Source organism: Bremia lactucae, assembly GCF_004359215.1.
Source record: "Bremia lactucae strain SF5 chromosome Unknown BlacSF5_NotPlaced_42_SHOA01000006.1_337800bp, whole genome shotgun sequence".
In the NCBI taxonomy this organism is placed as follows: Eukaryota; Oomycota; class Peronosporomycetes; order Peronosporales; family Peronosporaceae; genus Bremia; species Bremia lactucae.
The window spans coordinates 1-16,035 of NW_027152055.1; the positions used below are offsets into that span (position 1 = coordinate 1).

At 50.6% G+C, this 16,035-nt stretch overlaps 2 protein-coding genes across 2 annotated transcripts; one reads left to right on the forward strand and one right to left on the reverse strand.

The window, feature by feature from the left end:
• Positions 1 to 8,292: 8,292 nt before the first annotated feature.
• CCR75_004666 (uncharacterized protein) lies at positions 8,293 to 10,815 on the forward strand (the record flags this gene model as incomplete). Its single annotated transcript, XM_067962752.1, has 1 exon — positions 8,293 to 10,815. The coding sequence occupies one exon, from the start codon at positions 8,293 to 8,295 to the stop codon at positions 10,813 to 10,815; it is 2,523 nt and encodes an 840-aa protein (XP_067820785.1).
• Positions 10,816 to 11,118: 303 nt separating this feature from the next.
• Positions 11,119 to 14,358, reverse strand: CCR75_004665 (uncharacterized protein; the record flags this gene model as incomplete). The annotated part of the gene is made up of 1 exon (XM_067962751.1): positions 11,119 to 14,358. One exon carries the CDS (start codon positions 14,356 to 14,358, stop codon positions 11,119 to 11,121), a length of 3,240 nt encoding a protein of 1,079 aa, XP_067820786.1.
• Between the last annotated feature and the right edge of the window lie 1,677 nt (positions 14,359 to 16,035).

Genomic DNA, 16,035 nt, shown 5'->3' on the forward strand with positions numbered 1-16,035 from the left:
TCTATTCAATTAATGAGAACGTCCTGCTTACTTTAGGCGTCGTACCTAATATAAAGCATAAAACAATAAAGTTAGGTAAGCTTAACAAATTTTTAAAACTAATTTCAATTTTTTTGAGTTTGGACGTATTTTAGCATTGATTTCTTATGAATTGTGCAGAGGTGCCTGAGCTTCGTATTAATTCTCCTTTCAAACCGCGGCCATCGCTGACGAGCTCGAACAAGTGCGCAAGGATGGTGCTGAAGGTGACAAAGCGGACACACACGGCGCAGGAATGCAACCGCAGTTGTCTGACTCCGTCATCGAGGCACGCGACAGCGCGGCAGCGCAGTATCGCGCGAACAGTGATCATGCCGCTACTCTCTCCTGTACCCTGCCGCACAAGCGTCCAGCGCACGCCCTAGCCACACAGATTGAGCTACTGGCAAGCGAGATCGAAGACAGGGCGAAGCGACTCGTGGCATCTATGGAGGTCCTTCCCACGCTGAAGCAAGCGGAGAGGGATGGGCGTAAGCGACGGCAAAATGCAAACATCCATGCGGTCGAGAAATGGAGGCGTGCGAACCCAAGTACCAAGAAGCGGCCAACTCCAGCAACCGTCGATCTTGCGAAGTGGAGCCAGACGCATGTGGACGCATTCGCTGTGGTCCTGCGCAGCCTCCCGTACTCCCTGGCAGCGATACGCTCGATCGACTATAAGACGCTATGCAGCATCGGGCATGCAGTCGGCAGTCAAGCACAGCTTCAGCTCATGAGCTATCACGCGACAGACGACTCGTACCGCCGGCAGTACGCAAACTCTGCCGCGATCAAGTAAGAGCCGCAACTGCGATGCCGCAAGGTCCGACGCGTTTAGCCATCATGGACAGCGTTGATTGGTGGAAACGCCTCGAAAACCACGACAAAACGCTGCTCACGGCCCTCACTTATTTGCAGCTAGATCCAGATCAATGGGCGGTACTGAGCATCGCCAGCCTCGTGATGCCGTCGCGGTTTGTGCCCGAGGAAGTGACTGGCATCGTCCTACCGGAGGCTAAAGCCGACGTGTGGATGAAAGACCCAGAAGTGCGGGCTCTCGTCGCGGATGTGACGACGACACGGTCGTAGGCTCGGGCACTCACGTTGTGCGAAGTTGGCAGCAACAAGGCTCCGCCTCGCTACTAAGGACTTTGCGGGCACAAACACGAGTCCGCCCGTCGGAAGCGTCTCGCAACAGACAGTCCGACAACGCAAGCACACCCGCATCAGTCGCTGAGATCTGTCATGCGGTCTGGTCACACAGAACGTATACGGCATCGGGGCGGAAGCAACAAGACAAGTCGCGTGGTTCTCGCACTTTCGGCAGCAACAAGAAGCAGGGCAACTCGACATTGTCTGCATACAGGAGACGTGTGTGCCGGCGGACGACATCGACGACATCGAGACGAGATACTGCGGCGCGTGGGGCTACAAGGGGGCTTGGCGTCGGCTGTCGGCGTGGAGCCCAAGTGCGGGGCGCTCGGGCGGAGTCGGGATCCTGCTGAACCCGTACAGCAAGATCACACAGCTCACGCCGGTCCGAGAGTCCGACTGGACAGCGCATTGGATGGCCGTCAGGGTCTTGCTCCACAACGCTGAGATCGTGATAGTCAATTGTTATACGCCGACCCAACTGGCGAAGCGAGAAGCGCTGTTCGACATGCTGCGTGAATTGCTCGCCGACGAACCAGGGCCGGTCTCCCTCGGGGGTGACTTTAATTGCACACTCAACCCTGTGGTCGATCAATCGCACCCGTCGAGCAGCCGCTCGCACGACTCCAAGGCTCTCCGGCTGCTGCTCCGGGAGCGTGCTCTCGTCGACAACCAGCAGGACGAAGCCGACAGAGCGTTGCAGGAACAGGAGGTGCACGAATTCCACGCGCGACATCACACTTACCACTACACGCTACCCAGCGGTTGCAGCGCAAGCAGTCGCTTAGACCGTTGGTAGTGCAGCAAGGAGTGGGAGGATTGGGTTCGGCTCGTTACCACCTCTGTACCGGGACCGTTCTCGGACCATGACGGAGTGGAGATCCGCATAGCTGCGCCTGACAAAGAGGTCCAGGTGAAGAAGCCGCGGAAGGTCTAACCGCCACCGCAATACGCTGCGGCCTCAACCGCGCGTGTCACGGCAGTATTTTTCTTGACGGCAGAGTCTGAGCTCGATGGTATAGAGTCAGCTTTCAGCGACCCGACGGCACGCGCGAAGGTGTCGGCTTTGTGGTGGGACGATAAGAAGACCAGTCTTCGCGTATCGTATTTAGCTGCAAAGAACTATGCAAGGAGCAAAGCGGCAGCAGAGTACCGACAGAAGCTTGAGCGCCTCAATATCAAACTCAAGGACGTTCTGCTCGAAGCGCGCAACCAGGCCGCGTCAACACTGTTGGTGACACGAGCGCCGAGCAAGTGCAGTCGCTGCGAAGAGCGGTCGCCAACTGCAGAGCCAAATGGCAAACGTCGAAGCGGAGGAGACTGGTGCGGAGCCACACGTACCACTCGGCACGCTCGACACGAGCGTTCTACCAGAGGGTGTCGAAGAAGTTCCTCGACAACACGGTATATTCTCTCGGTGGACGGACGCAGCATGGTCCCACTCGCTCGAGAGAGCTGGCCGAGGACATGCGTGTTGGCTGGCAAGCCGTCATGCAGCAACCGGAAGTAGACAGCGGCAAGATCGAGGACTTCATCTGCTCACTGCCACCACGAGCGCCAGTTCCCGAGCTGCAGCGACTGAATTGCGTGAATACAGAGCTCGAGGTACGGAAGTCGATCCGCAAGTGCCAACGCGGCAAAACGTGCGGCCCCGACGAGCTGAGCAACGACTGGTACCGCGATCATATCGACGACCTTGTCCCTCTGCTCACACGGATGTTCAACTGGTGGACCGAGGGCGAGTCAGTGCCGAGGTCGTTCGGTGACTCGCACGTGTCAGGCATCAAGAAGAACCGGAGTGCGGCGCGGCCACTCGATTTCCGCCCGATCGCGCTCCTGAACTCGGACTACAAGATCCTAACGCGATTGTACGCGACCTGTCTGCGAGCCCTCTTGCCTCGCACCGTGCACCCGCTGCAGGCCGGCTTCGTGTCAAACAGAGAGATGAACACCATCCTCGATCTGTTCGTGGCGGTGAGGATCGCTGAGGCAACACGGTCGGGGCCGGGTATATACGGCCAAGTGATTTTACTTGAGCTTTTTGTGAGTGGCAGACGCCACAAAACTTAGGAGCGTCTATAGTGGCGCTCTATCGGCGACGCCCTAGTTTTATTCGAACGAGGCATCTCAAATGGAGGTGGCATAGGTAGTATGCCACCGGTCACAAAGCCGCCTTCACTACGTCGAGCTTGTGGCACCGACTGGACACGATCATGCGCCGTCAGTTGAGCTTCTGCTCAGCCTTGTGTTGCGTCCGACTCTCCATTGTGAATTGTCGAACGACGGATATTAATTTTTACCCAACTGAAAATCAGCTGCACCTTTATGGGGAGGCCTCTCATGAATGGTTGCCGTGCTAGCTTGTGCAGACGACGAGGCAATGTCTTGTTGATGTGAGGCAAGTTTGCCTTCGCAGCGATAGTCTCCATGTTGAGAACAATGGATGATTGTGGATGGATACTAAAGCGCCATCATTGCTCGCTGACTTCATCACTACTTTTTGCTGATGGCAGCGGTGTCGACTCATTGTAGTCAACAATGAGCGACGATCTACATCCTCACTGTGCAAGTGGGGTGGATCGATAAACCCAGTTAACAGTGCAACAACAACATCAGTAGGTGTCAGCGTTGTAACCGAGATACTAGGCGACGGCTTATGTTATCGCGGCGCGTGTAGCGAAGCTACCTCGCTCCTCAAGTCAAAGGAAGAATTTCAGACTCAGAGAGTCACTTAGTTCTATTGAACTAATGGGTTTAACAACTCAGGGAGTCGTACAAGCCATAAAAGCTTAAGAAATACTAGTTCAAGGGATTCAGGGGTTCGTATAACCAAGTCGGAACTAGTGCCCAAGAGGATACACCTTAGAAAGGCGTCTATCTCTTACTGATCAATGCGCAAGCCTTAGGAAGGCACTTAACACTTTAAGATCAGAAGGAGAACTGAACTTTATTTAATTATCTAAACCTAAAAAAACTTACCCTAGCTAATTAAAATAAAATAGATTTTGGCCGCCAGATTTATATCTGGTGTCGACCACATTTGTTACCCGTAATAAATGGGATTTAAGTAACTAACTATTTTAAAATTAGATAAAAGGGTGTTTTACCCATAAATGCCCAAATTTGTTTATACTCCGGCCAGTTCTGCCGGAATCGGGATGGGTTGTGCTCTCATCGGCGGCGTAACCGCGCCGTCCCCCAGCTCGTCGAGTCGCATTGTATCACTAAAAGATACACCGCTGCCGATAATGGTTACGTCGGGTGCATGCATGTCCTCGTCGGTGGGGTTGGTCTCCTCGCTGTCGGGCGGAGACGCTGGCTCGTGCGTCGGCACTGTGTCGCGGGAGGTTTTAGCATTTCCGGCTGCGCCGGTGGCTTCGCTCCTTTGCGCCGCTTCGAAATGTACAACGAGAGGAGCCGATGAATGGTGTTCTGGCTCTTCTTCCGGAGTTCTTCTGCTTCGGCGTCCGGCGCTGCGCTTTGGTTCTCTTGTTTTGCCTTGTCGATCGGCGGCAGCTCCGCCGTCAAAAACGTCTATTTTGCGATCAGCTTCGCAAGCTTCTTTGCGAGTGCTGCGTGTACTCTCTCGGCCTTACCAGCTGCCGCAGCCGCGTCTCTCGCCTCGGCGTCAGCTGTACGGTAGCCATGCTCCATGCTTGCCATCTCCGCATCGTTCGGCAGATCATGCCTCAACTTTGCCGGGCTGTCACCTTACTCCATGCCTTCGCGCATGATCTCGTGTTCCAGTACTCGACCGTGCGCCTCGTGATACAGCTCCCTCGCGGCGGCTGCGTGCAGCTTCATCTGATGCGCCTGAGCGATCAGCGCGTTCACCCGGAGCTTGCTTCCTGTACCTCTCCTTGGGCACAGGTAATGGCCACAGTCGTACCGCCGTCACCAGCGTCGTCGGTCTGTTTGTCCTCTTCGCTGGTTTTAGCAGGTTCCGGGCCTCCTACACCGCGCAGGTTGTCGAGTTTGGCGAGCGCCTCGGCATGAGAGAGCGTGGTTGCTCGTTTGTTCGTCGTCTGCTGCTTGCGCTGGCTCTGTGCCGATCTCGCGGACTTGTTCTTTGGTTTGGCCGTGGCCTGCTTCTTGTTAGTCACATTGTTCTGGCACTCACTCTGCACTTTGTTCGATGCCTTCGGCGTTTTGCTCATGTTTGCGGACTTTAGCATCGTTGCAGTCACGTTGGCGTTTCCCTTTTGTGCCTGGGATACCTTGTCTGCGTCCTTCTGCAGCTTCTTGGACTTCTTCGCATTGCCAGAATCGAACCAGCCGCCATTGCCTTGATCCTCTTCCGATGTTCTTTCGTTCGCCATCTTCGTTGTAGCTGCACCTCTGCTGCGCTCCACAGTTCTTGCCGGGTCTTCTGTGCACTTTTCTGTTCCATCCGAGACGGGCGAAGCCGACCGCGCAGCTTCTACTCTCAAGAGAATTGGGGATTTGCGCGCGGCAGCCTGCAGCCGAGTCAACGTGGCGACCAGTCCGTCAGAGATCTCCTACACGTGCTCGAGACGGCCTTTGACGTCGAGGTGCTTGAGCGTTAGTTCAGGTACTAACCGCGTCGAGTGGGTAGGTGCCCCAAATGAGCGGTGGTGTTCAATCAGCACGTCGCCTTCCTTCTGAGCGCATCGTGCAATCGAATGATGCGGAGAGTAGCACCTAAAGCACGGGACACGCTGGAAGTGCCGAAAATGGTGGAGGAAGATCGAAACGCCGGATGCCTCTATGTGTGTGACGAGCCTGAGCTGCGCCGGGCAGACATCAGAGTCGAACGTCGCGAGGAAAATGTTCGAGTCGTAAAGCTCTGCACCTTTGCACGGCGCACGAGCCACTGAGAGCACCGCACAGTCGACGCTTGCCGCCAGCACTGGTTAGTTCGTGCCCGCTGAGGCACCAGCTGCAAGTACTCGAACCTGGTATCGGAATTGCTCTCTTCCGAGGGATCGACCAGCAGGGGAGGCGAGCAGCGAGTCTTCGCACTCCAGGATTGCCGGACAGAGGAATTGAAGCTGGGTGCCTCGAGACTCGATCGCCTGGGTATGCCAGCTAGCCGCAGCAGCTCGGTCGGCGAGAATGAATGTGATGCGACGCGTCGCTGCATCGTAGTACGTTCTCTTTGCGGTCCGCACAAGCTCGCGTGTGAGCCTCGCTACTGTCGGGTTTCCTTCTAGGTCCTCTAATAGCTGCAGAAGAAGCGTCTTCTCCGCGATGTAGCGCGGCATTCGCACGAGTGGCGGGATGACAGCGACCACCCGTCCTCGAGGTACGACTCGAAGAACTCGAGCATCGCCACTCGCATAACGCGGGTGTGTGTGCACGCGAGGAAACCAGGTGGTTCGGCGAGCACGATGCTTCCCATCAACCACGCCGCGAGTGCTTCTTCCTCCAGCGGGATCATCGGGCGTAGATCGTTGTCCGGCTTCGCCTTCCACGGTCGAGTAGCAACCTGCACCCAGTCGCGCTGGCGCTCGTCGGGACTTTGCTGTTCTCCCCCCTTGCGCAACTGCGTCTTTGGAGTTCGATGTTGTCGGACCTGCAGCACCACCGCCGCTAGTTGCCTGCGCCGCTCCCGGCGTCACTGGAGTTGCGCCCGATACCCACATTGCCTTGTTCGAGCCTGCATCAGGTTCCGCCTCCGCCCCACCTCGCTGTGCCGCGTCCTCTGCACCTGTCGGCGGCGCATGGTCCTGCGGGCGATGATCATTCATCGGCCCCCCGCCGCCGTCCGGCGGACGAGGCATTTCCGTCGTCATTTCTTGTCCTTGCGATAAAAACGTCGAGCTGTGTTTTTCGCCACACAAATCGAGAAGTGATCAGTACCAGTGAAAGGTGTCCCGTTACACAAGGAGGCGCAATTCACAATTTGTTATTAATATATTAAGTTCATTAGTAGACAGAAGATCGTTCCGTAGAAAACTAAATATATTAATACAGTTTTACTTTTCTCTATTCTCAAACCTTAGTCAAGACCCTAGAGCTTAGTCCCCTTAGCTTCATAGAAACCTTCCTCTGTTCTCTTTTGTACGTGAAGTTTCGAGGCACCTCACCAACACTGTAATCAGTATAAGCTTAACTAGCACTGATCGGTACTAGCGAAAGGTGCCCCGTTACAGCACTAAGCTGATGTAGTAGATCTAAGATCTCGAATGCTTGTATTCTACATGACAAGGTGCGCTGGATTACAATACTTAGGTACTGCAAGCGACTTTTTAAGACGAATCACCGTTGTCTGATGTTTATCAGCTGACGATGATATTTAAATACTCGGCACCACTAGATGGAATCGTTTTTTGCAGGTATCGTGCCTTTATAAATAACTGCTATATGTGCTGAGGCCTGTCTATTATAATCTAACTTAGTTAATTAAAGGATAAATTATTATTGCATCTATGCCGTCATCGATGTAATCGAGGCTCCAGCTTGATAAGTCTCCGCTACGATAAGATCCAACAGATTAGTTCATGGTGTTGCGATCATCGAGTGCGTGAAATATTTTTAGAATTAATCAGGCGTTGCTATTGACGAACCGTTTCAAATCGTGAAATTTTGTGGTTAACGAAGGTGGAAACGTCTCGACTATCCTGCAACCTCTTCCAGTAAGTCGAAACAAAATCGCTTCATTCTTGCGGCATACGCATTAGTCTCGTGAAATAGCAGACTGTTTTGTCAAACTTGTCAGTGCTCTTTTGTCCTTGCAGCGCAATATTTTAAGAATCGAACTTATTTTGATCTTTTGGTCGCCGTCGAGCTCCTAAGAACTAGTTTCAGTCTTTTAAAGTTGACACAAAGACCCAAGTTGAAACGACCCAATCGGCGCGCAACCCTGTCGAAGTTGATTCGAGGGATTTGTGCATTGAGAATTGACAAAGCTCGGGAGATTCGGCGTGCACTTCCCACCTGTAAACGCGCGGTCAAAACGCAAAAAAACACGCACGCGTGGGACTCGATACGAGACGCATTGAGAACGACTACCGATCGTGACGACGTCGCTTCTGGTTGTTGCCTCCACCTGTCTCATCGCACTGGTTGTCTTTTTGTAAAAAAAAAAGAGAGACCATCACTCTTGCGTGCCCGCATTTGTCCGCACACCGTACATTTTTAATAAATAGAAGGGAAACAATGGCGCACATGCTGGAAGCCCACCTTTTGTTGCGCAACTCGTCGGGTACAAGCCTTGCGACGTCATCGCGCTCGAATAGGCGCAAGCCTGGGGCTAACGGGTCAAACGGAGGCTCTGGGTCGAGCACGCCGCGTAGCCGTCGGCCTTCGTTCTCACGCGGCACGAACAGCAGTAGCGGGTCGAATCTCACGGCCAATTTCGTCGCGGCTTCCTTGAGCAGCGGCAAAAATCGCCAAGGCAAGTGCAGAGACGTGATGTCGATGCCCAATCTCATTGATTTAAAGACCGTGACGGTTGAAGAAGTCGAGTGGGAAGGCTATCTCTACAAGCAGCGCAAGATTGTCAAGAGCTGGACACCTCGCTACGTTACGCTTCAGAACCGCACCGTATCCGTCTACAAGACCAAAAATCATGCGCTTGCCAAGGAACAGTATCGTGGTCGATGGATGATTAAGGAGTTACTGAGTTCGCTCCCTTCTGCTGGCTTTGGGGGGTCGAAACTTCGACCGGAAGCGCTGGGCTTTAATTTTCTCGCAACGAATGGCAATTTGATTCACTTTGTTGCGGCCTCGGGTGTGGAAAAAGCCATGTGGATGCATATGATGCAGCTTAGTCTTGAGAATGCTGCGGCGAAAGAGATAAAGGGACAACCGCAGGTTCGGCACATGTTACCGTCTCCGAATCCGTACTCGGGCGACGACGTGGCGTCTCGGGAATCCACTGTGACGACGCATATTGCAAAGAAATTTCTTGCGGATTTAATCCTTCTTTTGGCCGAAAAATCTGCCGAGAAAGTCATTGAGCGTTTGCCTTCGTTTCTACGACAGCTTAGCAAAGACGTCGAGCTTCTTTTTGATTTAGAAACGTGCGAAACCACGCAGCCGTCGTGTGTGTTCAAGGGCATTTACCACGGACGGGAAGGATTCGTGCACTTTGCCGCTCTGTACGTGAGCAAGTATGTGCTTGATACGGACAGGACCGAGGAGGCGACCCACAAGGCCGATGATGACGATCACCACGCATTTGTGTTTCTAGCCCATCGTCTTGTCAATATTGTGTCGGGTTCGACTACGGAAGGCAAATTTGGACTACAAATGACCTTTACTCCAGCCCGTCGTGTTTCCCGTGTGGTGTTGTCATTCCGCCAGCGCGCATTGTCAGCTTCACGATTTCGTCGTGTGACCACAAATCCGATGGTTGTGGCGGAGCATCCAGCTTGTTTTCATCAATACTGCCTTACAAAACGCTCGTTGGCGCTGTCGTTCTCGGACTTTGATGTCGTGGGGGTGCTTGGGCAAGGAGGATTTGGCACGGTGGTGCTTGTACAGCGCCACTTGAATCCCGATGAATACTTTGCGATTAAGATTATTGACAAGCATTCGGGCGCCGAGAGTGCTTTAAAAGAGCGACGTATCCTATCCGGTGTGCATCACCCTTTTTTGACATGCTTGCGCTTTGCATTTCAGACACAGACCAAATTGTACCTTGGTATGGATTATTACAAGGGTGGAAATTTGTATTTGCACATGCATTCTTCCAAAATGGATCCGAATGTCTCGATGAGCAGTGGACGACGTTTTTCGGTGGAGCGCGCTCGCTTTTATGCTGCAGAACTTGCGATTGCGTTGTCATACCTGCACGCGCATGGTATTATTTACCGTGACTTAAAGCCGGATAATATAATGCTGGATAAGACTGGCAATATTCGACTCGTAGACTTTGGCATATCAAAACAGTTACGCTTGCAGGGAGCACCCGGAAGTCATAATTACTCTCAGGCCGGAACGCTGGCTGGCTCTCCCGCCTATATTGCTCCGGAGCAACTACTTACGCAAAAGCCTCAGTATGGTATGGCAGCAGATTGGTGGAGCTATGGCGTCCTATTGTATGAAATGCTGACGGGAAGTACGCCATTCTTTGACGCAAACATATCTCAGATGTACAAGAAGATTCAAACAGCGGATGTGAAGTATGACAGGTACCCGCCTATCGATGACGACGCCATTGACTTGCTAAAGAAACTGCTGGTGCGGGATCCTGTGGAACGCATTGGAATTGATGCGATTCGAAGTCATCCTTTCTTTAATGCCATTGATTGGGAAAGATTGGAAATGAAGGAAGTCGAGCCGCCATTTATTCCACCGACGCGCGAGTTAATGCAAAATGTACATGAACACTTTCGCAACATGAATGTGGACGAAACGATTGGCGAAGATCGGAAGAATATTAATGGAAAGAAAGCAACTACCGTCGCCAATGCGAACGATGAGTCGTACTTTGATGAATTTAGTTTCGCCTACGATACGACTCGGGATACGTTTGATAATCTCTCGATGGCTGACGAAGGATGGCTCGTGCGACAGCTTCAAGAAGGCGCTGCAATGCGTGGCGTCCTCAACGCCAGTGACACGGACCCCGTGGCCGATGAATTAGGAAGTGAAGATGATCTCTCGCATCCAATTTCGAATGGTCGGAGGAGCAGCGAAAGCGACGAACCCGAGGTTGAAGTTACTAATATCTAAGAGAAGCGTTTGAAGCGTGAAGCCACTTTGATTTGCTCGTTCTTTTTTTCAAAGTGAAGCAAAGCTTGAACAAACGTAGCAAGCAGCCCAACAATGTATGCAACGTGATGACGTCGATTGAAAGGGTTCAATTAGATTACATTCCTCGTTTTGCCTCAGGCATTACTTCGGACTCTGCTCAACTACTCACGACACACATCGTGAGCACTTGACGATAGGTCGTCTGTCATGACTAGGGAATTGTATTTGCTTTACAAGCCATATTTGATGCATAATCTACATATATCTTTGGAATCACATGACTTACACGCGTGCTTTTTGTTTTTTGTGAAGCCGTGTTTCGTGCTCCGAGTCGCTCTCCATCATCAACTCCGGCGCACGGACACGCCTCAAGTTTCTAGGTCCTGTATTCACGGCGCGATTAATCAAGGCCAAATCCTGTCGCACGTTTTCATACAAGAGGTTATCAACTTTTCCATTATCAAAACTACGTTCAAAACGTACCCGTGCAGGGCTCTCACCAATAGCGTACAAGGCATGAGAGCGTGGCGTGAGCTCCGAACGTCGATCTAAACGCACTTGCTGCAAGGGAGAGAGAAACACGTTGGACAACTTGACTCGTTTCGGGGACGTGTGTGTAAGCGCTATTGGAAGCGTCTGAACTTCGGCAGATGTGAACATTTGAAGTGCTGGGACAATAGGAGACGACACGAATGGCGACGATCGCAAAGCACCGCAAATGGGGCGAGGAGGAGTGTTGACAGGAACTCTCGTGAAATTATTTAGTCGAGACGTCTCGTTTGTTGTTTGCAAGAGCTTTTGAACGGCATTGGAGGCAGCACGACTAATGCATTCAGCATCCGATGTCGCTGCTGCCACGCCTCGTGGTCCTTCTCGTCGAGAAAGGAAACCTGGGGTTAATGTTTGTGATCGATTTGCCGCTTCCGCGACGACAGCATCTGCGGCAGCCATTTGCGACTCTTGGCACTGGAATTGAAGAATAAAGACCTTCATGGACGTAATGTAGCATCGATTGTAGAATTTGATAATATCGCCTCGCGAATTGTCATCTTCTAAGCGAATGTCATACGTCACGCCATCTCCACTTCGTGCCAAATGAAGCAATGGTTCAGTTGACCCATTACTACCTGTCGAAGCCTGCCGCGTGAGTTGATTATAACACGCTAATAATCGCTTAAACGACATGGTGGCGGCAGCGTGCGAGACATTGGGACCACGGGAGACTTTGCACACGGCGTAGATATTGCACAGCACGATTAAATCCAAATGACGGTCTCGCAGTAAGTATTGATGCGACGTCATACACTCTTTCACCGCGGTCCAGATTTGATTCTGATCGTTAACGTCAAGTTCTAAAAGCCCGCAGAATTGATGAATTCGTACCGCAGCGCGTGACAACACCATTCGGAAAAACAGACGAAGCACAGGCGCATGTGTAGCTGACGGAGCTATTGGGACACTCTTGTCCGTTCCACTCGTTGCTTGGTTTGTGAAAGGAAGGAGCTGGTAGAGCGCCGACTTGGAGGCCCATACGGCCGCGTCTAAAATGCGATGTTTCACGTTTCCCATGTGACGTTTTAATGCCGATGGAAGTTGGGGCGCATACTTGACAAAACTCTCACTCGTTGTGACAAAATGAAACACATTTACGTGCAAATGTTCCAACAAGAATGGATACGAAATGGTAATGAGCGAGTGCGCTTTTAAAATCACTTCGGCACTACATGCAAAGAGCGCTGACAGAAAGATTTCATTATTCAAAAGCTTGGAGAAATCTGCATTTCCAAGACGGGTGCGCTCGGCTACGAGCAAGGGTTCCAAGACGCGGTAAAACAACACAATTGTAAGGTTCTTTGTCCGCTTCAAGCTATCGTCTACCCCAGATGAAAAGCGTGTGTATTGTTGTTCCACCGCGTTGTCCGTGTCGACGAAATCCGTCACGCGAGGAGTTGCTGCTTTCAGCGTTGCTCGACTTGCTTGTTTCCGTGCAGCAAGAAGCAAATCCGAGTGTTCGCGCAAGACGCGAGCAATTCGTTCCGTTGGATCGATTTGACACGTGGTAAAAAATTGACGAAGTTGAGGCGTCACGGGCGTCAACATGGTGCTTGACAAAATTTCTCGTACCCATTGATTTGTTTCCACTGCAGCTGTCACGGGCGTATCGAATGTTCGTGGGGATGTCCGAGGGCTTGTGTGACTTGATCCTACCAACCGAGTTCGAGTAGGAGATCCTTGCCACTGCCACGAATGTTTCAAGGGCGAATGCCGACGACTTTGTAAATGATACCGAGGCTGACAATGACGAGGGGGAGTCTTTAAATTTCTGGACACACTTGTCAACGAGTGATTTTCTCGTTGTTGAACCATGATATGACAACGTCCAGAAGACACGATTGTCGAACCACTTTTGAAATCATCTGGTGCTTGCGTGTCTCGTTCCAATGGACTTGGACCCAAGATTGTGCGTCGAACGTGAGCATCCAAGAAAAAACGTTCATCAAGTTTGCCACATCCCTTTAAATACTCGAGCTCGTATCGTTGTTTTAACGAAGACACGTTCGTGTCTAAGACCGTGTCGGTAAAGAGTGCGACACTCAAGGTCGACGATTCACGTACGTCCTTTTGCAAGACGTGTTCGTCTTTAAGTTGCTGTAAGACTCGTGTCAAGTCCTCGGAAGCACACGACACGTCCTGTGGATTGACAATTGGCATGGCACAAAGGGCTTGCATTATCTGAGCACTTGTTAATACATTTGCATCTCTCGTGGTCCTTGGCGACGCCTTGTCTTCTCCTAACGCCCCCATAGCACTTAATGCCGCGGCAACTTCTGCTTCGATCGTAGCTTGTGAAGCTTGCGCATTCTGAAGCACCACGTGGAGCGTGGCAAGTAATAATGTATACAATTGACCAAGGCCAGAATATTGCGCATGAAGTCGTCTCTTGGCCACAAGGAAGAGCAACCAGCCTCCTTGAAACAAATGACGTTGTCGAAATCGCATCTGTCGGTCTTCGTACGACTCGCTCTCGTTCTCGGGCTCCCAGGCATTCAGCGACTGTATGGGCACAAAGGTCTCCCAAAGAATGCGAAACTTTTCAAACAAGAGCGTGACAATCGTAAAGTCTTCTTTTAACAATGTCGTGGCGGCAAGAAGCTCGGGTGTGAGGAGTAAGCGATTAAAGAGACTCGTGAAATACAGCAAAAAGTCTTGCAAACTCACGCCCGCTTCAGTTAGTAACTCAATTAAATGCCACTGGAAACAACGTTCTGTCGAAGCTTTGAATTCGTGTTGGATCTCGTAAGTCATGCCAGTGGCCACGACGGCCACATAGGCCCAGATCTTGTCCGGTTCATTCTCTTTGCTTCGGGCATTGCTCTCATCGATGCCAATGGTTGACGCGGATGGCAAGATCTGATCATATAATACTTGTGACGTCTGTAGTAGCACTGCGTCCGTGCGAATGCGAGCGAACGCTCCTTCCATGGATGCTGACGCGAAGAAGCGACTTAGCGTTCCCGCCATTTTTTTTGGCGTGACGGGATGGAAGACTTTTGAGAGCTCTTAAAAACAGCGGGAAATAATATCGAAATCGACAGGTCGAGGATCCTGTAACATATGATTCGAGTAGGTACCCTTACCTCAGATGAATTCATTTCTCGCAGGTTTTTTCTCGGATTAGGCGTACTGTATAGTGTTTCACATAAGGCGAAAGTAGATTGCACCCATCTGTTTTCACCCATCCTCAAGACATTGCTGCTTTATCCGAAATATCGATTTACCTATGAAGCTACCGCTCTACCGGTATTTTCGATTGAGCCGTAACAACTTTGACGAACAATTCCTTTTGTCTCGTTATATAGCGCCGTTATCGCTTCATGTGCATTAATTCATGCATTATCTAGTTTAAGAATGTTTGACAAATTTTGCTGCTGAATTGGCATTATAAAGCGGATACAAAATCTGAATTTTTATTTTTTCGCTTTTGCTAGCAGCTATTGCCAGTATCGAATCTATCGCAGTTTTGAGGTACTTTATCGTAAACATCTCATTCAACTCCACTACAAAAAGCTGCTTGTACAGCGTAACGACGCATTGCAAGGCTGGCCTCGATTGGCCTATTCAGGTTGAGGTCTATTTGTGCGGATATAATTTGTAAGAAGTAATTTATCCCCTTGTGTGGGACAATTACTTTTTAAGCAATTGTCCGACAACGCAAAAATCTTGCCCTTACGAATTTTGATAAAGACGCGAGCTCGTTAAATTCTATCACATTAAATATTGGAGAAGAAAGTTAATTTTATTGAATTGAAGCGAACAATTTAAATAGTAGCAATTGAGCCGTCGGTACTTTGAAATGAAATCCATGCAGATCCTTCGCTTGAGGGTACAACTAGTACTTACGTGTCACGTATGTATCGAGTTGAACTAGACTTGTCGGCCTTCGTTGGTCTTTTAGTCGTACATCGATTCAAAAGCTTGCTTGACAATAGCTGGCTGCAACGATTTTTCTACACCTCTTGGAAGTTAAAAACTCGCTTTGCAACGTTAATTATTCAATTAGTGCTTCGAAGATGTTCGTTTTTGCGTTTATCGCTATTTAATCCTTTTCAGCACGCCACCCGCGATACTCTTGGATCACGTCCTCAACACCCGACGACAGTCGATTCGTTTCAGCGTAAAGTCGGCTTCTTGTCCTCTAAGACTGATGTGGTGCATCTAATCGCATTGCAAGCTAATTTTATTTCCGACATACAATGTTTCTCGCGCTTGCATATTTTTTGCGCCACTTGCTTTTTACGCCTGACGATATGTCCTTTGTACAATGCATGTCACTTCGCATGCACGACTTAAAAGAGAAAGTTATGGCCATCGAGTAGATCGAATTCCGTGAGATTTTGTTTCAAGACTCAGACATTGCACTGCGTGTTTTTATAATGTAGAAATCAAAATCCATATTTTTAACGATGTTGCAAATGCCCATATTCTGAAAAGATCGTTTCTCTGAAATCTCACATTTTGTAAGGAATCCACAAATTTGGATGATGGGCGCCAAATTCATCCACTAATATATTTATGACTTAAGTGTTATCGGCTGGCTAATTACAGCCATTTCAAACCTTATCTAAGGATTTGATAGAGGCAGCATCAGCTAGCGCAAAATGTCGGATTATACAGCCATGGGTACGATATAAAGAAAGC